Consider the following 22,983-nt stretch of genomic DNA (forward strand, 5'->3'; position numbering starts at 1 on the left):
TCGGGAATCCAACAACCAGTTTCGCATCTTTAACACCGGTTTAAAAATTGTCTCTTGGAATGCCGCTGGTTTGTCTAATGGCCCTGAGAAATTTGATTTTCTTCTTTCCTTGAATGCAGATGTGGTATGTATTCAGGAAACATGGTGTAAAACTCTTTTATATGGAGGGAATGATTACTTCGTCCTAGAGGCCCCTGCCACTCCATCAAAAAAAGGCCATGCTAAAGGTGGAATTGCCTGTTTACTATCAAATGCATTGCAATGGCATTTCTCACATTACATAGACGAGAGTAACCTATTCCAAGCCATAACCATTTCCAATTTGGACTCCATTGCTCAACGGTCCTCGCTTATAATATTAAACGCTTATATTCCCCCAGAAGATAATTTTACGATAGTTTTAAAACGTATGTTTTCCTATGTAAAACAACTAATAGAGGTGGATCACCCCCCATACTTATTATTGGTGGGGGACTTAAACTGTAAAGTGTCTAATACTTCTTTAGACGTGTTTAGAAACAAAGTAAAGGAAGAAGTATATAATATACCCCAAGCCCTCCTGCCTTCTAAAATAAAAACTAATAAAAGAGGCAAGACTTTACTTGGGGAACTTAGTTCTGTGGAGGGAATTATTATAAATGGCAGAATGCCTTCAGATACCCCGGCTAATTATACACATGGCTCCACTAAGGGAGAATCTATTTTGGACTATGTAATGTAATAATGTAACAGTACGGAGCTGGAACAGTCATGGCAGTGTTTGCATTCCTTTCTGGCAACGTAATGGCCTGTGTTTTTTTCCCTCAAGTAAGCGCAAGCCCTCCTTAACCTGTTCCTCTCACCCTCCCTAACCTGTCCCTCTCACCCTCCCTAACCTGTCCCTCTCACCCTCCCTAACCTGTCCCTCTCACTCTCCCCAACCTGTCCCTCTCACTCTCCCCAACCTGTCCCTCTCACCCTCCCCAACCTGTCCCTCTCACCCTCCCCAACCTGTCCCTCTCACCCTCCCCAACCTGTCCCTCTCACCCTCCCCAACCTGGCCCTCTCACCCTCCCCAACCTCTCCCTCTCACCCTCCCCAACCTCTCCCTCTCACCCTCCCCAACCTCTCCCTCTCCCCCAAGCCAGCCCCCACCCCCTCCTGTGAGGCAACAGGCTTGCTCACACAAATGATACAAGTAGTTACTTTAAGGTGTGATGGAAGGCGACTTACGGTCGCTACTTGTGTTATTATTGACAGCGTCCCAAAATGGGCTTTGTGTGCGGAGCTGTCAATATATTAGAGCGTGAGAAAGTGCTTGCAAATACAACCATGTTTAAAGAGCGAGAAAACTGCTGCGGATCGGCTGAAGCTCCAGTCATGTCCTCTAAGTTGTGCTCCGAGAGAAGGTACCTGGCCAGCCTGCCCCTCCAGCTTTGAAGTAAGTGATAACCTGTGCTGTTTTCTCTCTCGCCCCCCACTTTCTTAAAACCTGGACTCAAACAACCCGCTCTTACCCTCTTTACTCTCCTCTGCTTAATTTGTTCCCCTGTGAAATGGATCCAAAAAAGAAGTAATACTTTTGCTGGAAATGTCCTCTTTTTTGGGAATGTTTCGGTTCCACGTTACAGCCTGGGGTCAGCGAGGAAAAAAAAAAAAGGTTCAAAATAATAAAAACCTAAATAAAGCAAGACAGAGTGGTCGCAAAGTAGCCAGATTGGGCTTATTCACACCCAAACACATTAGTGCCAGTTTACAGGGTTTGCCAGTGAGGCACTACTTTAGTTTTCTTGCCTTTCTTTAAACAGCATTATTTTCCCCAGGTGGGGAAGTGCACCATTCCTGGAGGTACTTCAATAACGGGTTGATGTGTGGAGTAGAAAACGTTTAATGGTGTTATGGGATGTGGTCTTTTTAAACCATACTGCTTACGTTTTGTAAGGATATAAGCAATGATCATTGAAACAGATCTCATCCGGGCCCTATATGTCCTTATTGATTTTCTGAATAATGAGTGCACAAGCATTAAGATAACCATGTTGTTTCTGTTACATTGCACATACTTTACTTACTCTTGCGTTCTCTGTGAGTGTTAGCTTTTTCCAGGAGGTAGTTACTTTTGTTCATGCAGTATATTACTCTTGTCTAGTGCTTCATTTGAATTGAGTTGCTTCCAGTTGTTTATAGCGGGCACAATTGGGTTGTAGCAGAAGGCAGTGCGAGTTTCTTTCAGTGGAACAGTATGCTATTCGTGAGGGGGGGTTATGGAACTATGGCTAAAGCTGCGGTATTTGGAACTGCAAGGCAGCCCCCTGGCGCGTTTGCAGAGGGGGAACTAATTCCCCTTGCATACTGGGGGTCCCTGGGGCCAACTAGACCACCAGGATCCTCCAGTATGCGCCAGGGGGCTGCGTTGCACAGAGGTGTAATGAGACCCCGCCCCTTTTTACTCCGATCTGCAACGCAGCCCCCTGGCGCATTTACAGAAGGGGAAACTAATTCCCATTGCATATTGGGGGTCCCTGGGGGCCAACTAGCCCATCAGGAACCTCCAGTATGCGCCAGGGAGCTGCATTGCAGAGAGGTGTAATGAGGCCACGCCCCTTTTCACACCCCTCTGCAACGCAGCCCCCTGGCGCGTTTACAGAGGGGGAACTAATTCCCCTTGCATATTGGGGGTCCCTGGGGGCCAACTAGCCCACCAGGAACCTCCAGTATGCGCCAGGGGGCTGCGTTTGCCTAGAGGTGTAAAAAGGGGCGTGGCCTCTTTACACGTCTGTGCACGAAGCCCCCTAACGCATACTGGAGGTTCCTGGTGGGCTGCTTGGCCCCAAGGGACCACCAGTATTCAAGGGGAATTATTTCCCCCTCTGCAAACACGCCAGGGGCGTGTTTGCAGAGTGGTGCCTTAATTTTTTTGGGGGGGATCAGCAGTGTACGCGTACCCAGCGATTTTTTTTTCAACAAAAGAAAATATATTTTGGGGCCATGGGGGTCCTTGTGGGACCCCCTGAGCAGGCCTAGGGGGTCAGGGTGTTTCTACCCTGCCCCCTTTTCTTCCTTTTCACCTTTGTTTCCCTGTTTTCTTGTGACTCGGTTCTACCGAGGCACAACATGGCCGCCAACACTTCCTGGTTTCGAGGGTTGACAGACAGTTGACAGTCAATCAGCATGCAGCTCGCGCTCTTAATTGAATGGATCTCCATATGCGTGTACAACTCCGTCTCTAGATATCGCTATAATTTTAAGAGTTAATAAGCAAAGCAGCAAACTCAGAGGACCATATATCTGATAGAAAGTCCCACCCAGGTCCTCGGAGTTTGCCGCTTTGCTTATTAACTCTTAGCCTGTGAACAAGAGCACAGGGAGTGCTCGAAACGCGTAGGGCTTTCACTTGTGAGGGGGACTTTGTTTTCCTACTGCACTGCTGTTCCTCGATTAAAGGCTGTCTAAAGATCCTCGTTGTGTGGCCTCTCCATTGTGGGCAACTCGTTGTTTGGATATTATGGCGGCCTGGCCCAGGTCGCGGAGATGACCCGGCCGTCATCTGAACGGAACTGGTGTTTGGACAAACTTCCAAATGCAGAAGAACAGAAGTGCCGGTCTTTGGAACGATCACGTAGCAGCAGGGCGGGACACTTTGCCCCCATTCAACCCACTGGGGTAATACTTTGAGTCACATCAGGCTGAGCGGCACCCACTTGGGATTTCACTTTCGGAGGTACTACAAGACCCAGAATGACGGTGTGCATACGCCCACCTGGGCGGGACTTTCTATCAGATATATGGTCCTCTGAGTTTGCCGCTTTGCTTATTAACTCTTAGCCCGTGAACAAGAGCACAGGGAGTGCTCAAAACGCGTAGGGCTTTCACTCGTGAGGGGGACTTTGTTTTCCTACTGCACTGCTGTTCCTCGATTAAAGGCGGTCTAAAGCTTCTCGTTGTGTGGCATCTCAATTGTGGGCAACTCGTTGTTTGGTGTGTGTGTGTATACTGAGCCAGCCTACGACGCAGAATAGATGGCCCCGATACATCCAAGTGTCCCGGAACCAAGTTTGGCATCACGCTGCTTGCAGCACTAAGATTTTTGAGGAATCGAAAGCTCCGGTGACCTCCTGAACACGCACAGCACCATTGGGGAGTACAAGGTATTTTACCTGTTTGGTAGCCCAGTCCGCATTGACTGCCTCTGCCCAGCGGATCGTTTGTGTGTTGCTTCCGGCTGTAGCGGTACGAGGGACCAAGGGAAACGGCAGTGGACATTCTTAGGTTCCATGACTGCGCGCCTGCCTCCACCTACCTGCTCTGCAACACGAACCTACTGTTCTACTCACTCCTCCACGCCACCCGACTTGATTGACCGGTACTGTGCATTCTGGGACTTGTGGTTCCTTTATCTACACGAACTACATAGGGTGTGTCGACTACTTAAGGTGGAGGAGATTCAGGTGCTGCTAAGCATTTCAGCAGGAGGAGACACTCGGGGGAGGCCATGCCACAGTGTTTGGGTGCTGAAGAAGGCTAACTGAGCCGAAATGCATTCGCCGCCACTGGGTACCTGATTATTAAACGAACTTTTTTCCTGAACTCCCTCTGGCCTCCGAGTTCTTCTTTTTGAGGCAACTGGTACGTTTTATATATATATATATATATATATATATATGTGTATATTACCTACTGGCGGTCGCCAGTAGGTATATATAGTTAGGATTTTTTCTCTATGGGTTTTTTGAAAATTCTATGTCTAATAACTTTGGCGTTTGTGGACGGAATTGGCTGAAATTTTCAGGAAAATGGCACATTTTGTTTCTGAGCAGCCCTTGAAAATTTGGGGGGGGTTCGTCCAGTGGGGGCCGAGAAAAAAGGGGGGTCCCAAAACGTGTTTTTAACATTGAGTTTTCCATAGGGCGGTTGGCCTCACTTTTAGCCCGAACGGCTGAATGGATTTGCACGAAACTTGGCAAAATTGTAGGGACTGGTAGCCCGATGTGCCTTTTGTAGGTCTCAATATATGTGCTCCAGTGGATTTTGAGAAATTAACGTTTAAAAAAAGATATATATCTGTAACAGCGGACCGGTTAGCGCTCTGGTTCGCGGACTTTTCGCGCAACGGAGCTTTGTGAAGCGAAGCTGATTGGTTCTCCGGCGTCTGTCAACATTCCAAACAGTCCGTAGCGGCCGCCATCTTGTCTCTCGGTAGGATCGAGAGACAAGAGGAGGTCAAAACAAAGGGGGAAATAACTATAAGGGGGCATAGTAGATCCTCGCTGACCCCCTAGGTTTGATGTGGAGGTTTTAAAAGGGCCCCGCGGGGCAAAAAAAAATAATAAAAATAATAATTGAACGGCTGAATGGATTTGCACGAAACTTGGCAAAATATTAGGGACTGGTAGCCCGATGTGCCTTTGCTAGGTCTCAATATATGTGCTCCAGTGGATTTTGAGAAATTAACGTTCAAAAAAAGATATATATCTGTAACAGCGCTCCGCTTCGCGTAACGGAGGTTTGCGAAGCTGATTGGTCATTCTGTCACTGGGCTATAGTTGGGCTACATCTGGCTGATATTTGGGCTACATTTGTTTTTTTGTGTGTCTGGCGGCCATCTTTGGGCTACATTGGGCTACATTGGGCTTCATTGGGCTACATTCGGCTAATTAGCAAATAGCTCATCGCAAACTAGGAATGGTAAAGAATCGCTATTTATTCCTTAAAGTTCGCTATTTAGGAAATGCAAATAACTTTGATGATACATATGGCGGTTCATCTCTAACAAGATAAGAAGCATAGGGATAGATTTATGATGACTGGCGCATCACCAGGGATGTGTTAGTCATTCTGTGCCGCTGTTCCGTCACCTATGGTGTGCTGCATTTACAATGCGGCGCATCATGGGGCAAAAACAGCACAGATGCGTGATGTATCTGTGCCGTAAAGGTGGCGCATTGCTGGAGTTGTATCGCAAGTGTGATGAAGCTCCAGCAAGGGTCGGGGGTGCCCCTGTCGCAGGGTTTTTGTTCTCACACAGAACTGTGGACAGAGGATTGGAACCTCGGCGAATTAGGGTGTCCCAAAACTCACGTTAGTAATCAAAAACTATTTAGCAAGCTAGGTACAGTGTCACATTGGATATAACAAACTCTCAATGTTTAGACAATCCAGAATATGAACTTATAGTACCTCAGGATACGTGGAACTCATGAACAGTCGGTCGTTATAGATTTCTTAGAAACCAGAACATGGAGTTAAGAAGAACAGATGTGTATTTGAAATGTTTATTTACTAATGCCGTCTTCTCAGGCGTAGTACCTTAGATAATAAAAGTACACATATTATCAGTAGCAAAATTACCAGCATAGTTACTAGTACATAAAAAGCGAATGGTGACAGTATGTTAACATGCTGTAAATGAATAAGAGTTAGCAACACTTATAAGCAGCCGCGGGCCGTGGAGGGAGTTACGGTGGGGCAGGGAGGCGGGGAGGGGGAGGGGCAAGGTAGAGAGGGCTCCACCCTGCTTCTCCCCCTCCCCGCCTCCCTGCCCCATCGTAACTCCCTCCACGGCCCGCGGCTGCTTATATCTCACCCTCCCTAATACACATATTATATTATTTGCTAAGAAGGTCTCTTTGTGTTGGTTTAGGGCGTGTCCATACTTTAGTGTCTTAGATTTGAAGAAATCACATCAGCATACACCAGCTCTCTCTTCATGTGAACCGCATCAACTGTTGTGTATGTGTGTTCGGCAAAGCAATATAAAACCCGCCTCATGCCCAGAATTGGCAGAAGTTGCACTTATGTTATGAGTATGAAGTCGTGGAGATCAGACCTCATAAAAATTCTGTATCGTGTTGTTCTTGAAACTTTAGCACTCGCTGTACAGATATAGTTTAACAAGTAAAGCAGATAGTAGACCAATAACATATTATTCTCATGTAAACCACGATGAACTACTAGGTGGAAAGCTAAAGCAACAACTAAGTGTCGTGTGCAGAAGTTGCAAAAAAGGAAAAATGGCGTTTAAACCGGTAATGAGCCCATGCTAACTTAACACGGTGTAAAGATATCCAGGACCTAGATGACACCTCCTCATGATCCGGAAACGAACTGAATAAGATAATAGAAGTGCCATCTCATGAGAGCAGATTGCAAGTTTATATGTGGACGGTCCGCAAGGTAAAGCATTAAAAACTAGGAAAATTCAATGCTAAAGAAAAATAAAACAGCCAAGTACTTTATCGAGTCTTAAGCCAATAGGCAAGGTAAATAATAAAAACTTGACAAATAAGTCAATGAATTGTCAATGAAATGCTAGTACTCAGCATATCAAACATGAAAAAGGTCTATGACATAACTGTGTATGCAAAATAAGCTGCAACAGCCTCCAATAGGAAGTCACCGTCTTCATCCGAAAACAGTTCAGCCATCCAATTTAAAAGCGGAAAAGAACATACGTGCTCTCCCAGCACCGGATCCTCTATCACCATCAGAGGACAGCTCGGTGGGTTTTCAAGAAAGCTGTGTTCCAAGAAAGACTGTGCTGCCGCCAGTAAATTCCAGGGACCAAGTAGTCCATGCATCAATGCCACAGCCATAATCCTTTCGCCAGGACAAACCAACTCGTGAGTAATGATAGGAGTCATCAGCTGATTAAAGTCGACGTCAGGAGAAACCGGTCCGCAGAGACACAAATCAATGGCCCAATCGAAATCACAGGTCAGGCAGTGAAATACAGGCTGGACACAGGTGAAGTAGGAGAATCGAAAAGATAATCCATATGCCGTGCTTAATATCGCCAACGGCATTGTGCCATAATATTCTAGCATGCGATTGCGGAACAGTGTCAGCAGCTGCAGGGTCGGAGGTTGCATAGGAGGGACATCCATATTTAAAAATGTAAAAAAGCACAAGAGCGTCCGCTGGTAATGCAAGTAAAAATGCCAATCCACGAACCAGAGTGCAGAAAATACAATGAAAGGGAGCAGGGATGACTCCAAAGATTTTCTCAAATGAAGTCACGAGACCACTGGTAACAACTTTAAAAAAGTGTGCCAGGGATTTTGTGGAGGATGCGTTAAAGATAGTTGGAAACATGTTGCTGAAATTGAAAGGCAAACCTGTGTACGGGTGTTCGCTATGTGAAGTACGAAAGTTTCACGGGCCGAACTCAAGGCCACCTCTCTCTGAGACAAAAGAGCTCTTATTCTTGTCATGCCGTTGAAACGTGTCCCAAGGTTGGTATTTTTGGCCAGATTGAAAACTCCCTATGTTCATGTGTGGGAGGAAATAGAACATTTCTGCAGCAAATAACCCGTTCACTTACTGTTACGATAAAAGGAATACTTTTAATTAACTCAGAACAATCTTCATTATTGAGCATCAAATAACTACCATTTTCCAACAACTTGAACGTGGGGATGATAGCAGGAACTGGCGTGCCTTGCAACACGCAAGCCATATTTGGTCGGTGTTTGTTGCATGAATCGTGTAACTGTATGTGCCTACACATTAGTGAATGATCTGGCGTCTCAGTGCATTCCTCTCCATTCAGATAAACTTCTTGATCATCTTTGAAGCATCTGTATGTGTATGGAAGCGACCAGACCTCATGAACAAAAGCACTACCTAAAGGTTCATAAAGACCTATTGGTATATATTTCATACAATTTGAAAACTTATATAAAGCAAAAGGCAGCGTTATTAAACCGTGGATAAGGCATGTTGCCAAAAAACCTGCAATCCTCTGCTGATGATGTCACTGAGCATGTCATGAATGATGTAATATGTGACATCATCAGTAGTGGATTATGGGTAATAGTATCTCTAGTTTACTCCCCTATAGCTGTCTTTCTTTTAACATAAGTGTGTGTTTCCTTCCCTTATACTTACTGTTTTTGGTTCGCTTCCAGTTCGCGTACCAGCGAGCGAACTAGGAAGCGAACTAAGAGAAATAGAGGTTGGCACAGTTCCAAATATTGTACCAATTTTTTAATAACGGGGAGGTAGTTCTGAAAAGAACTTTTTTTTTTTTTTTTTTCTGAACATTTTTTTACTGTTTTTGAATTTTTCGGAACAGTTTTATATTTTTTTGGGTTTTTCTTGGAGGGGGCAATGAAAACGATTCATTGTAAAGGGCTCAACAGGAGCAACAAAACAAAAAAAAGAAGTATTTATTATTTTGGGCGTTTCGGACAAACTTGCATATGATAGTCAATAGCTCTGTTGATCAGAGTGATGCTTCTTTCTCCGTAGGAAATGAATCCATCGCAAAATACGCAGGTGTGTTTTACTTCACCAAATCTCATTTGTATATTTGGCACCATCTCCCTGCCCTCTGGTCCCGTTACTTCCGGTACAACAGATCTTCTGGCCATAATAGGGAGATTATCTAGGTCGTTCCGAAACTGTGCAGCACTGTAGTTGTTAGGATGCCACCTAGTCATATGGCGATGCATTGTGTAGTTTCCGAAACTGTATTTTTTGTCGGTCCCTCTGGACAGTCTATCTTGACATATAAGGCAAGTTACGTATCTTGCATTTACTTTTTTCTGACCTTTGGGAATTTTAAAAAATTGCCAAATGAAGTTTTCTTTCCGGTGAGACGTCTTGGGCTGCTCAGGCAAAAACTGCCTCTCTTCGTGCTCGTCCTCCTGTTCCTCTTCTTCTTCTTCTTGTTGAATTACAACTTGAGCAGGTGGTCCACTCTTCCTTGGATGTGGTGGAGGTGGTGGGGAAGCACCAGCTGAAGCTACTAAAGAAGCCATTGCTCAGTGATCACAAAGGGTCTTTCTCTCACAATGATGAAAGTCAGAGTGAGGAAAGAAGGAGGGATTTTCATCATTTGGGAAAAACAAGAGTTCTCAACCAATCAAAAGTGTTCATTTTAGATTATATGACCTAGTCTTACATCATTAGGAAACCAAAAGTGAAATGAACCAATGAAAAGTGTTATTACCAAGTCACATGACTTGCTGTGTTTACGTTAAGCGCTTTGCAGGGCCTCCCGGTTTGCTTCCAGAAACCTGCGCTTTGGCACTCGCTTCGCGTACCAGTTCGCTAACGTAGCACGTCATATGACGTATCACGCGACAACGTGGAACGTCATGCGGACGGGAGGCGTCACGATGTTGTTTTCTAACGCGGCACTTGCGGTAAAGAAACGTTTACCGGCTCGCGGTCTATTTCGCGGCATCAAGGTCAGCTAACGGGAAGCTTCCCGATTCGCGAAGCGGGAACGAAGAAAAAAAAATATTTTAAAAAAAAATTATTCATAAACATATAAAATATATTTTTGGATTTAAAGAAGAATACATTTTACAGCTACAGATATTAGCTGTTAAAAAACCAATGAAATTCACAGAAAAAACCATAGGTTATAGACCATATATAGTTAGGAATTAGCATTTACAAAACCTTGAAAATTCACTGAAAAAACCATAGGTTATAGACCATATATAGTTAGGAATTAGCATTTAGAAAACCTTATTTTACTCACACAAAACCATTGAAATTCCATATATAGTTAGTTGCACTAACTATATATCGCGCACCCGCAATCCACTGCTGATGATGTCACATATTACATCATTCATGACATGGTCAGTGACATCACTGATGACATCACTGATGACATCTCAAATGACATCACTGATGACATCACTGATGACAACATCCAGTGACTGTATGCTTCTGTAAAGTTAAAATGTCTTACATATTGAAGAATGAGTGGATGTATAAGTGTCTGGATGAAGGATTTAGTAGGTGCATGACTGACTGTATAAGTGAGTGATTAAATGTGTCTCACTGAGTGCATGGGTTAGTGACTAAACTGTTTTAAATTGTGCATCATTGTGTCTGTTGTTTTGTAATCTGATGCATGTGTTGATCATTAGCTATATGACTAACTATATGGGTTATTGATTAGTTGCCCAAGTATTTGTATGGGAGACTGAGTGTGTGTGTGGGTGTCTGGGAGGTGTATGACTGTGCATAGATGTGTGAGCAGTTGATTCACTAGATGTATGGGTTCAAAAGTGCATGTGGAAACATCTGTATGGGCGGTTGACTGTGTGCATGAGTGTATTGGTGAGTGAATGGATATCTCAGTGCTACATGTCAAAGTAAGTACATATGTAAAACACAGTACATGTGATAGTTGACATATATAAATAACTGTGCATAAGAGCCAGTGAATGTGTGAGTGGCTGTATGGATTATTGTGAACTTGTATCAGGGATTGTATAACAGAGTAAATATGTGTTATTATATGTTCCAATAAGTAAGGTGTGTATAACTATATAGTTGAGGAAATCGAGGTGTGATTGATTCTTTGCAAGACTGACTAGGTGTGTGAGTAACTCCATGGATGAGTGACAGTCTGTGAGTGTCTGTTTACACTGAGTGTATCTAAGGTTATATTAGAGTCTGAAGAGGTTCATTGTATCATCACATGAATGATGTCATCAGTGATGTGATCAGTAATGTCAAATGAGATGTCATCAGTGATGTCATCAGTGATGTCATTTGAGATGTCATCAGTGATGTCATCAGTGATGTCACTGACCATGTCATGAATGATGTAATATGTGACATCATCAGCAGTGGATTGCGGGTGCGCGATATATAGTTAGTGCAACTAACTATATATGGAATTTCAATGGTTTTGTGTGAGTAAAATAAGGTTTTCTAAATGCTAATTCCTAACTATATATGGTCTATAACCTATGGTTTTTTCAGTGAATTTTCAAGGTTTTGTAAATGCTAATTCCTAACTATATATGGTCTATAACCTATGGTTTTTTCTGTGAATATATATATATATGTGTATATATATATATATATATATGTGTATATATATATATATATGTGTATATCCGTGTGTGTATGCATCTGTATGAATATGTATTTCGTATATTCTCTGCAGTCCCTGCACGTGGGTGGGAATATTCAGTGCTTATGACTTTGAGTATACCCCTGGAAGAGAACTGGGATTACAGGTATGTAACTTATCCTTATTGCTATTAACTTAATCAGAAATTTCTATTCAATTGTCGACCATGTGCTTGTTAAGTAAACCCTTTTGCCTATTTTGTTAAACAGTATTCCATGAAATATTTGTTTTTAAGCCCCAAAGCTGAGCGTGGTGGACCTGGCATGCTGGTACTTGCGCCCACCCGTGAGCTGGCACTTCAAGTGGAAGCAGAATGTGCGAAGTATACCTATAAAGGGACAAAAAGGTAATTCTCTTTTTAGAATAGACGAGAATTTATTGATTAAACTAATTGCTGCTCGGTTACGAACAAAGTACTGAATGCTAAAATGTATGGCATCACATTGTGGCCCTTGCAATTTTAGAAGATACCAATATACATTACTCAAGTTAAGACATACTATACATACTACATCACAATACACAATTATATACAATGAACTCCATAAGCAAACAAATTATGACCTAAAGTGCAGGTTATACAGTGAGTGAATCAATATAATAGAATTTTAGAAAAAATATCTATATGCCCATAAGAGCATCTACTTTGATGAATTATATGATTAATGTATTTGTGCCCTTTTGGACATATAGATGTTTTTTCTAAAATTCTATGATATTGAAGGCGTGACCTTCCAGGAGGATCCTGTTTTCGGGGGCAACCTACCTGCACTCTGCATTCGTCTCCTGCGTTGGGGACATAGCTGCTGCCCGTCTCCCTCCCGCCGCCGCCATTCAATCGCGGCCGCAGTGCGGAGGGGGACTACAAATCCCAGCGTCCCTTGCGGTGGAACCGGAAGCCGCCACCCGCATTTTCGCGCCGGGAGGCGCTCAAATCCAGCCAGAGCCCCGGCTGAGCGGGCGTGACCTTCCAGGAGGATCCTGTTTTCGGGGGCAACCTACCTGCACTCTGCATTCGTCTCCTGCGTTGGGGACATAGCTGCTGCCCGTCTCCCTCCCGCCGCCGCCATTCAATCGCGGCCGCAGTGCGGAGGGGGACTACAAATCCCAGCGTCCCTTGCGGTGGAACCGGAAGCCGCCACCCGCATTTTCGCGCCGGGAGGCGCTCAAATCCAGCCAGAGCCCCGGCTGAGCGGGCTTGACCTTCCAGGAGGATCCTGTTTTCGGGGGCAACCTACCTGCACTCTGCATTCGTCTCCTGCGTTGGGGACATAGCTGCTGCCCGTCTCCCTCCCGCCGCCGCCATTCAATCGCGGCCGCAGTGCGGAGGGGGACTACAAATCCCAGCGTCCCTTGCGGTGGAACCGGAAGCCGCCACCCGCATTTTCGCGCCGGGAGGCGCTCAAATCCAGCCAGAGCCCCGGCTGAGCGGGCGTGACCTTCCAGGAGGATCCTGTTTTCGGGGGCAACCTACCTGCACTCTGCATTCGTCTCCTGCGTTGGGGACATAGCTGCTGCCCGTCTCCCTCCCGCCGCCGCCATTCAATCGCGGCCGCAGTGCGGAGGGGGACTACAAATCCCAGCGTCCCTTGCGGTGGAACCGGAAGCCGCCACCCGCATTTTCGCGCCGGGAGGCGCTCAAATCCAGCCAGAGCCCCCGCCTCGCGGGGACCGCGCGCGGGCTAAGCCCGGGCAAAGGGCGGGCCCTCTGTGGCCCTCAGAGGACCCGAGGAGGACGGGACGGGCCACCCCACTTGGCCCCATCAAAAGATGAGGTATAGAGACACGTTACCCTTTTCTTGTGCGTTGTGATTTGTTTAGTGACTTATTGGGGCCCTTTTTGTAACTAAACTACTATGTCTGTCTGGGAAGAACTGAATGCCTTGTGTGGCACAAACTATGCCCCTGATATTTCTACTTCCCCTACAATGGACAGAGATACGGATCTCATAAACTGCACTCCCCAGGCCCCTGAAATAATCCTACCTCTATCTGATACACCGTTTCGGGAACCAGTCAGCAAAAGGCACAATGAGGTTACCCCACCAAATGCCGCCCGAATGTGTTGTAGCCCCTCTTTTTCCTCCGTCAACCCAAGCGTATCAACGCCACTTAAGACAGTGATCACTTCAAATGACTCTGTTTCCCCCTTCCAAACGACCCTATTGGCCCATATTGAGCGACTGTTGAATACGGCTTTATCACCTCTGCTCTCAAAAATTCAGGATCTGGGAAATAGGTTGTCTGATGTTGAACAAATAGTACAAAGGATTCTACCATCACCTGTAAATACTGTTATTCCCTCTCGTCCTATCCTCTCTACTAACCTTGTGAACCCCAAGTCCATCGAACACAGGAAAGAACGAACAATTGATCCTTCTCTCAGCACATCCATCCTAAGCGGCAGTAAAGTTACTTCTAAGCCCACTCGCCCCCCTCTTAAAGCCCTTAGGCTCCCTCAAGAAAGAAGACACCGAATGAATTTACCCCCTGAAGCCGCCCCCTATGTGACTGTTCTCTCCGGGGTCCCTGAACTTAGTCAGGACAAACATGAAACAAGCCAGGATCTGCTGAATAAAGCCATGTTTTGGCTTAATAACAACAGACCGCTGCCACCTGATCTAGATGGCGGAATCCTGAGCGTCAGGAGGGTGGGATGGCTAGGGATGTTGCCTAAAGACATTCCGGGAGACCTGATACTAATCAAATTCAAACACAGGAACATTGTCCCATTTTTAAGATTTTCCCAGCCCAAAATTGGAGATGGCCCTATTTCTATTTGGGACTTGCTTGATTTTTACCCTGGCCCCAGAGCATTGAACTATAACACTTGGTGAAAGGGGACTCTGTTTACCATGCGTTTTTATTTCGCACTAGTTTGGTTTTAGTTTGCTTTAAATATCCGTAATGAACTGTTGATTTTTATATACATGTATGTATTTCTTTTTGCTGCTTTTATGGTTTTAAACTCAAAAACCGAAATAAAGCTTATTTGAATTTACAAATTTACTGAGTTCATTGTATATAATTGTGTACTGTGATGTAGTATGTGTAGTATGTCTTAACTTGAGGAATGTAAATGAGTTTTTTTAAATATTTTTGAATTTATGTATATTGGTATTGTCTAAAATTGTGCACCAGTTCCCTTTTCACACAGAAAGAAAAAACGAAATGAAAGTATAAATACATGAAGTAAAAAAGGTATAAATAAAATACCGGTTCAAACATACAGAAACGTGTTTGGCTATAAAGCATAAATTATAAAAGCTTGCTAAGAAGTTGAGATTCAGGCAAATCTTTTCTTAATCATGTATATAGCCCTGCCTGTTCCTCGTCCCTTTGGGCCAAACTTCTTGATTTCTATAAATTACTAGCCATCAAGACAGACACGGACACCTCCAGATCTCGTCTGCACTCTCCAGTTCCAAATTTTTCCATTTCGAGTAGTTCGAGGAAGAGGTTTCTACACTTTTAGAAGGGGCTTCCTGCAACCCCAACATTATTAGCCTCAATCCCAGTATAGGCCTCCCTACCATAAGGTATACCAACAACCACAGTCAACAGCCTACCAGAAGCATGGCGCCTGCTGAACGCAACCTCCAGCCCCACCTCTGGGTCCCGACACAGTCCGCATGCAGTGACTTGTACCCGGTACATCCTCTCCTTCCGCCCGTGTGGGTGGGAATATCTCCAACTACCTCCTCCAATGGAAGGATATAACATAGGACAAATTGGTGTTGGGCCTAGTAACCTACAGACACACCCTAGAGTTTGTGCACAGACTACCAAACAGTCCTCCTAAAGTAGCACACCCACCTTGTCTTTATTTACTGAGGAAAGAAGCTCTAATAGTGCTGGCCAAGGGGGGCCTATAAATACTGTTCCTTGTTTTAAGAAGGGTACAGGATTCTACTCCCGTTTTTTCCTTATTTGAAAGAAATCTAGAGAGTTGAGACCCATCCTGGACCTCAGGAGACTGAACAAATATCTGCGTAAACAGTCTTTCTGTATGATTCCTCTTTCCTGCATTTGGCATTCTCTTCAACAGCCGAGACAACATGACCTCGCTGAATTTTACAAGATGCTTACTGTAGGAAAGTAGGATCCTTCCGGCATAGATATCCCCACTTTTGCATGCTGTCAATATCTTTTGACTGTAGTTCACGGGGATCCTGCAAATCAGAACCCTAGTGACTGTGCTCTCCCCTCAATATTTACTGGTAAGTACTTTGTGCATCCCACAATTGGCATTTTGGGGTACCTTCATAAATCCCTAGTATATGGGACTGAGATACCCAATGCGTGGGTACACCATGGTTCTCCTATGGGCCGCAACATGTATTGTGCCACCCATAGAAAACTATGCAAACTGTATGTTCTTCTCTATACAGTAAGATTTTACTTTGAGTTTCTTTGAACTTATCAAGCTATCTCACTTAAAAGAATGATAAAGAAAAAACATTAGACTGAAAATGAGACTGTCATATGGGTAAGCCTATCCCACATATAAAGTTTTTTTTTTTTTTAAACTTTTGTTAAGGAGTTTAGAATGGGGCGCAGACATGTTGGAGAGGATTGATTATGATCATTACGGAGGTGGAAAGATTCCTCCTGCAGTACATGCCTCTAAACATGCCACTAAAATGCATGCATTTTCTTCAGAAGATCAAATAAACTGGAAATATATGTTTTGGGGGGGGAAAAGTTTGGGTTTCCTTTATTCCCAAGAGGTTTAATTAACTATACCATGAAAACTGAATTGCCTCCATTCATTCGTTTTCTTCTTAAGAGCAGGTTACAATAGGATATCAATTTATACTGCTTCCACTTATTGAAGAAATGTTGGGAGGATAATAATTTACGGTATTTGCATGCTATGTATGGCCATAAATATGTGTGAATTAAATATGTAAATGCCTGTGTGATCTCTGCTGTCCTCGGGTGGCAGGGATGGCTCCCAAGGGCTCAGATAAGGAATAACAGCCAGGCTTTTCTTAGTAAGACTGTGGTGAAATAGAGACTTTCTGGGCATGTGTTAACGCCACCTTGCTGGAAAAGTGTCTGTGATTTGGCAGGTGAATGGGCTGAATCGTTGGATTTTGTTGGAGTTTGGAGGGGCAGTTGAGAGTGGAGTAATTGTTCTGTCTGTTGCATTTATTTTGCTCAGTTATTTAACGTGAGTAGCATTCCTTGTATGCAAACATTACATTGAATACTGCTAAATGACCTTTGTTGTTGATCTTTCTTTTCATACTGTAGCATTTGCATCTATGGAGGTGGTGATCGTAAAGGGCAAATAAACTTAGTTAACAAAGGTGTTGACATTGTTATTGCTACACCCGGTAGACTAAATGATCTTCAAATGAACAACTTTGTGAATCTTAAGAGCATTACTTATCTGGTAAGTGTCAGTAACTACAGAACAAAATTAAAATATTTTTATGGTTTGTTTGAAAATGTTAGGCTACGCTGATACATTCTAGTAGGTTTTTTATCCTCTCAATCCTTCTTTATTAAGATTTGTAAGGCACAAAGTAAACACTGACATTGATAATATTGCATGAGACCATAATTACATTTGAGAGTGCTATTGGTATATAGAGATTCGTATTAGATGGGCCCCTCAGCGAAAATCAAATAAGCAATTGTACTAATACAGTCCGTGGAGCACATACGATTCCAGTGAGTCAAGTTCCCAATTTAACCTCTCTCCCCACCCAAACACTGCCAAAGGAAAAAGAAAAAATGTAACATGCATGAGTGGAATTTCTGAAGCGGCTAGTGACTTGTGGGGATCCTAAATCAACAGGGTGGAGAGGGTAGTCAGACCGAGTCTAAGTCTTGGGGCAGTTCTTGTTCCGTGGGCTCTCAGACTTGGAAGAAGTGGAACCTCCTAGTATGTGTAAGACCGGAGTAAAGCGGCTGGCCTGTAGAGAGAAATCGCACTAAGGGACTTCTCACTAAGGGATCCCATATGAAGTCAAAGGTTTTCAGAGTGTCTTGGAGTACATCCGCATCCACTCCATAGTTAGGCCCAGAGGTGGGGCCTGCTATTGGAACATTGAGGAGGCATTGGGTTTCTTCCAAGCTGTGGCTAACATCTTTTGGCTGCCCCAAAGCCCAACCATAAAATGGAGCGGTCTCCATCTGTTTGTTTTTAAGGTATTCCTCTTGTAGGCCCAGGAGAATAAAGTCCCGAGTGAGTGGGAGAGGGTAACCTAGTGCCTCTTTCACTTATGCTAAAATCTTAGATATGGCTGTATAGTGGGCAGTCCTACCAAATAGAACTAAAATCGCCCAATAGCCCACAACTCCTCCAGCATTGCTCAAACTTGTCTGGGTAAATCTTCTTGAGTTTTGCCGTATGTAACTACCAATCATAGAGCTCTTTGTAATGAGCCTCACTTAATGCAAGTGAGTGATTGAATCTGGGAATGTACCTCCAGAGTGCGCACCACTGTTCTATTGTAATCGTTGTTCCCAGTGTCTGCTACCAGGATGCCATATGACAAGGAGTGGAAGCACGGGTTGTGGAAATTAGGAGTGAGTAGAGGAAGGAACTATAACCCTTTGGCCACCCAGACTTACAAACAAATTTCTCCATGGAGGAGAGTTCCCTGGTGGCTGCTAGCCTAATCTCTGGTTGGAGTGCCCAATGTTTCAGTTGGGTGTAATGAGATTGCTCAAAGGTGGATACATTAAAGCCACATTGGCAATTCTCAAAGTTAAGAATGTCCCACCTGTGAAAGAGATCAGATGTAGAAAGACAACCTCCTTCATGCCTCAAATCGAAAAGTCCCTGCAGTAGTACCGGCTTGAAGGCTGCATTAAAGTGTATAGAGATATAAGTAGCAGGAAACATTGCATAACCATTATATCGATTCAACCCATCCCAAACCTTAAGAGTGGTTTTGGTTGGAGTACGTAGGTAAATGTTGGGTGGCCTATCCTGGTTAGGTTTCCATAGTACATGCCAGATGTTTCTGCTAACCACTGCTCTGAGCATGTGGCGCCAGTGTTTGTTTGAGTCCCTCATTGACCATTGGGAGAACACTTGCAGTTGAGCCACTTTATGATATGGTGAAAAGTCAGGTAAGGCAAGCCCCCCTGCATCCCTAAGAAGCATAAACACCTTGTAAGGTAGTCTAGTCTTGCCAGATGAAGCTAGTAATCATAGAGTGGAAGGAGGAGAAAAGCTCCCAGTTGATTTTAGTAGGGAGCTCCTGAAAAAGATATAGAAGTCTCGATAACACTCATATCTTTACTGCATCAATATGTCCGAGACAAGTTAAATATTGTTGGTCCCAATGTTTGAGGTGGGCCTTTAGCTGGTGCAGTAGAGTAGGATAATTTGCTCTAGATGTCAGTCACTTTGGGGGTGATCTTTATCCCTAGATAAGTGATGTCTTTCTTGGGTGGAGGTTGCTATTTCTTCTCTCTCTTTTGCAGGTAGGACCAGGCTGAATTGAAAGGATTTATGAAGATTAATGCGGAATCTACTAGCGACCGGTTCGTAGGTTCGGAGTTCAGTTTGCAGAGCTGTCAGTGATGTCTGGGGGGGGGGAGTGAGGGACAATAACACATCATCTGAGAACATGGAAATATTGTGATCCTCCGACCTGAAAGGCAATCCTTGGATTTAGGGCGCAGCACCCACTTCGGCTGCTAGGGGCTTTGATCTAAGTGCAAATAAAAGTGGGGAGAGTTGGCACCCCTGTCTTGCGACATGCTCCAGGTTGAAGTACCCAAGTGCAATCCCTATAACCAACAATCGGGATTGCTGGGGGGGCGTAGTTGGCTTAGATCATAGCTGAGTATCTGTCACCAAATCCAAAATGATCCAGTGTATGGAAAAGGAAGGGCCAACCTACCCGGTTGAAAGCTTTTTCAGCATCTAATGCCAGGAGCATAACTAGGATAAGCTTTTTAATAGCTTTTTTCAACCAAGTGAATCACCCTCCTCAGATTGTCACAGGTCTGTCGTCCCTTGATGAAACTGGACTTATACGGTTTGATTAGTTCCGGCAATTTATCTTCTAACCTTTTGGCTAATATCTTTCTCTAGAATTTGGCGTCTAGATTAAGCAGACCACTCGGTTGGTAAGACGCAGAAAAGTGAGGGTCCTTCTCTGGCTTTGGGATAACTGGGATCAAGGCCTTTCTCAACGCCGGGGTCACTGTGCAGGTTCTGGCCACATAGTTAAATAAAGTTGTTAATTGTGGTACCAAGTATGAGCTCAAAAATCAATAAAATTGGGCCCCATCTGGTCTGTGTGATTTTTGTAATTTAAGAGCAACAATGGTACTATGATCTTCATAGTCCCTTATGGAATCTTCCAAGAACTTACTTTGTGTGGCTGACACCTGAGGCAAGTCCACTCCCTTCAAATAGTCCAACTGATCCGTGTCATCTGTTGGATCTGAGGTGTAAAGATGCTTATAAAAGTCTCTAAATATTCAAGCTTTGCCCTCTTCAGTATTAACGACTTCCCTTGAGTTCCTGTGTAGTTCACCTATGGATTTCTTTTCTTGTTTGTCTTGCAGTTGTCACATCAGATCTGAACCTACCTTATTATCCTGTTCATATGTCGTTTTTTTAAGATGCAGCAGGGTTAATTCTGCCCTATTGGTGTAGATGACATTGAGTTTACCTCGTAAGGCCAAAACCTTCCTTTGTAAAACTTAAGTGGATGATTATTTTTGAGCATGCTTAACCAGTTGAAATTCTGCCTCAACAGTCAGTTGATTTCGAGCCCTCTGCTGAGTGAGGGTGGTTATCAGGGAAATACATTGCCCTCTAATAACTGCCTTAAAGGCGTCCTATGTTGTGGAGAGGTTAATGTCTCGGGATTGCTAATTTTTAAGTAGTCTCTAATTGCTTTACGGATTTTGTTTAAAAAAAGACTATCCCACGTGAAGCGGCAGGAAAGAAACCTCTACGAAAACTGAATTTCGTGGAGTGCTACTCCACAGAAACTGCAACCGGAGCATGGTCCGAGAGTGCAATGGGATGAAAATTCGCAGACGTAATTGTATGTTGTATAGATTGGCTAATGAACACGTAGATTAACACCTTAGGAGCTTCGTAAATATACCTCCCCAGTGCTGCGCTGTCCATTATCCAGTGCTGAATGGACGTCCAACGGTCGCACGCAGCACTGGGGAGGTAGTGCCCGTGACGACCGTTGGCCGACGGCAGCACTTAAAGGGTTAATCTGGAATATGCGTGATGGGAGTGGGAGAAAAAGGTATAGTCTTGGGTTATGGGGTGAATGGTTCTCTAAGCATCCATCAAACCGAGTTGTCAAAGCGCTCGTTTTGCAGCTTTGGTGAAAGCACCTGTATGTCTTCTGTGGGGGTGTGGGCCATCTAAGGCTAAATCCCATTTAAGGTTGAAGTCACCCATCAAGATAATGTCCCCTTCCGCAAACCCAGCCAATAATGAAAGTAGGGAGTGAATTAAGTCAGATTGTGCTTAGTTGGCTGTGTAGATGAAGGCTGCTGGACACTCTTGCTGCTTAATGTTCCTCCTGACCTTTATTCTGCTCTCTTTATCGTTTTGCTGTCTGTGATTTGAAATTTTAGTGAAGAGTTTGAAAGAAGAGCCGCTCCTTTATGCTTAGTGGTGGTTGACGATTTGTATATCGGGGGGTATGACTTGTGTCGTGACCTGTGGTCTTCACTACGCTTGAGATGTGTTTCCTGTAATGCGTTAATAGCAACGCCCCCAACACCAGCATCAACAAACGCAAGGAAGTGGACTGCAAGCCCCAGAGTGCATAGTGCCAGGAGGTGCCACCACTAGTTTTCCCACACCCGGAGGCGTGTATAATCACCTTGTGGCTCCCTCAGCACGGGAGCCGCCAACACCAGCAGCAGTGAGGAGAGGGACTGCAAGCTCCAGAGTGCCTAGCGCCAGGAGGTGCCGCCACTAGTTTTCCTGCCCCCGGAGGCGCATATAATCACCTTGCGGTTCCTGTAGCGCTTGAGCTGCCAACGCCATCCAACGCCAGCAACCACCAGGAGGTGGACTGCAAGCCCCAGAGTGCCTAGCGCCAGGAGGTGCCGCCACTAGTTTTCCCGTGCATGAGGGCGTGTATAATCACCATGCGGCTCCCGCAGCATAGGCCATTGGCCCGTCCAAGACCAGAGGAGGATGGGCTGGGCCACCCACCCTTCAAGCTCTAAGTGGCATGTGGAAACCAGCGAGAACATGGGGTGAGTGCTGACTTATCCATCTTTTGAAAAGTCCATCGGTGACTTTAGCAATTGACATCACTTTAAATAAAGTTTGAGTTGCCACAATGGGAAAGCGTACCATGCTACGACCTGTACGCCCTATAACTGATAGTATCAACAGCATGTTTGGGAGGGTGGTCAACATTGTCTTGCGTGAAATCGAACTCACAGAGCTGTGTATGACATTAGGCATTGAGGGGCAAGCGGATATTGCCAAATTCAGAGGCATATCAATTAATCATGCACAAGACTTGTCCCTGTTACAGCCCCAGGGAACTGAAACTTGTATATCTCCAATTGCAAGTGGGAGCATAAGTGGGCTCGAGATAGTTGAGACACAGCCTGATATAGACATTGCGGGAATTCCAGCTGCCAAACGCAAAAAGGAAGAGTGGAAAGCCTATTTGCACCAAAAGGAAACATCCCACCCGTACTGGTCCCTCTCGAACATGTCTTTCCGCTTGGATACAGCCATCTTCAAGTATTGGCACTTCTGAAATCTCTGATCCCCCTGCGATAGTACTACATACAAATCCGAGTTGCTCAATCGGCACACAGACTGAGGCGATAATGGATCTTGAGAACATTGGGGATGCTATTGCCAATATTGCCGCTGCGATGATGACCAAACAAATGACCGAACTCCTAGATATAAAATTTGCTTTATTACAGGATCCTTTAGACAATTTGGCCCTACTCATAGGGGGATCTGGTCTATTAGCAGGGAACGCACAAATTGTAGTAGATGAAGTGGAGGTGGAGGGTCTCTTGCCACTGAGTATTTCAACCAATGATACCCAACCCCCTGCTGTTAGAGCCCCTGCAAGTAATTTGTGCACTAAACGTAGACAAACCAGGGGATGTTCTCAACCGCTTTC

General features: G+C 44.6%; 1 protein-coding gene across 2 annotated transcripts in view; it reads left to right on the forward strand.

Moving 5' to 3' along the window:
* LOC144762785 (putative ATP-dependent RNA helicase DDX43) overlaps positions 1–22,983 on the forward strand; it is a 989,943-nt gene that overhangs the window by 232,050 nt on the left and 734,910 nt on the right. For both annotated transcript variants that reach the window (XM_078648055.1, XM_078648054.1), the window contains exons 8-9: positions 12,102–12,212; positions 17,126–17,267. In XM_078648055.1, coding sequence (XP_078504181.1) covers positions 12,102–12,212; positions 17,126–17,267 — 253 coding nt within the window. The remainder of the gene's footprint in view (positions 1–12,101; positions 12,213–17,125; positions 17,268–22,983) is intronic.

This window comes from Lissotriton helveticus, chromosome 6 (assembly GCF_964261635.1).
Source record: "Lissotriton helveticus chromosome 6, aLisHel1.1, whole genome shotgun sequence".
Taxonomy (NCBI): Eukaryota; Metazoa; Chordata; class Amphibia; order Caudata; family Salamandridae; genus Lissotriton; species Lissotriton helveticus.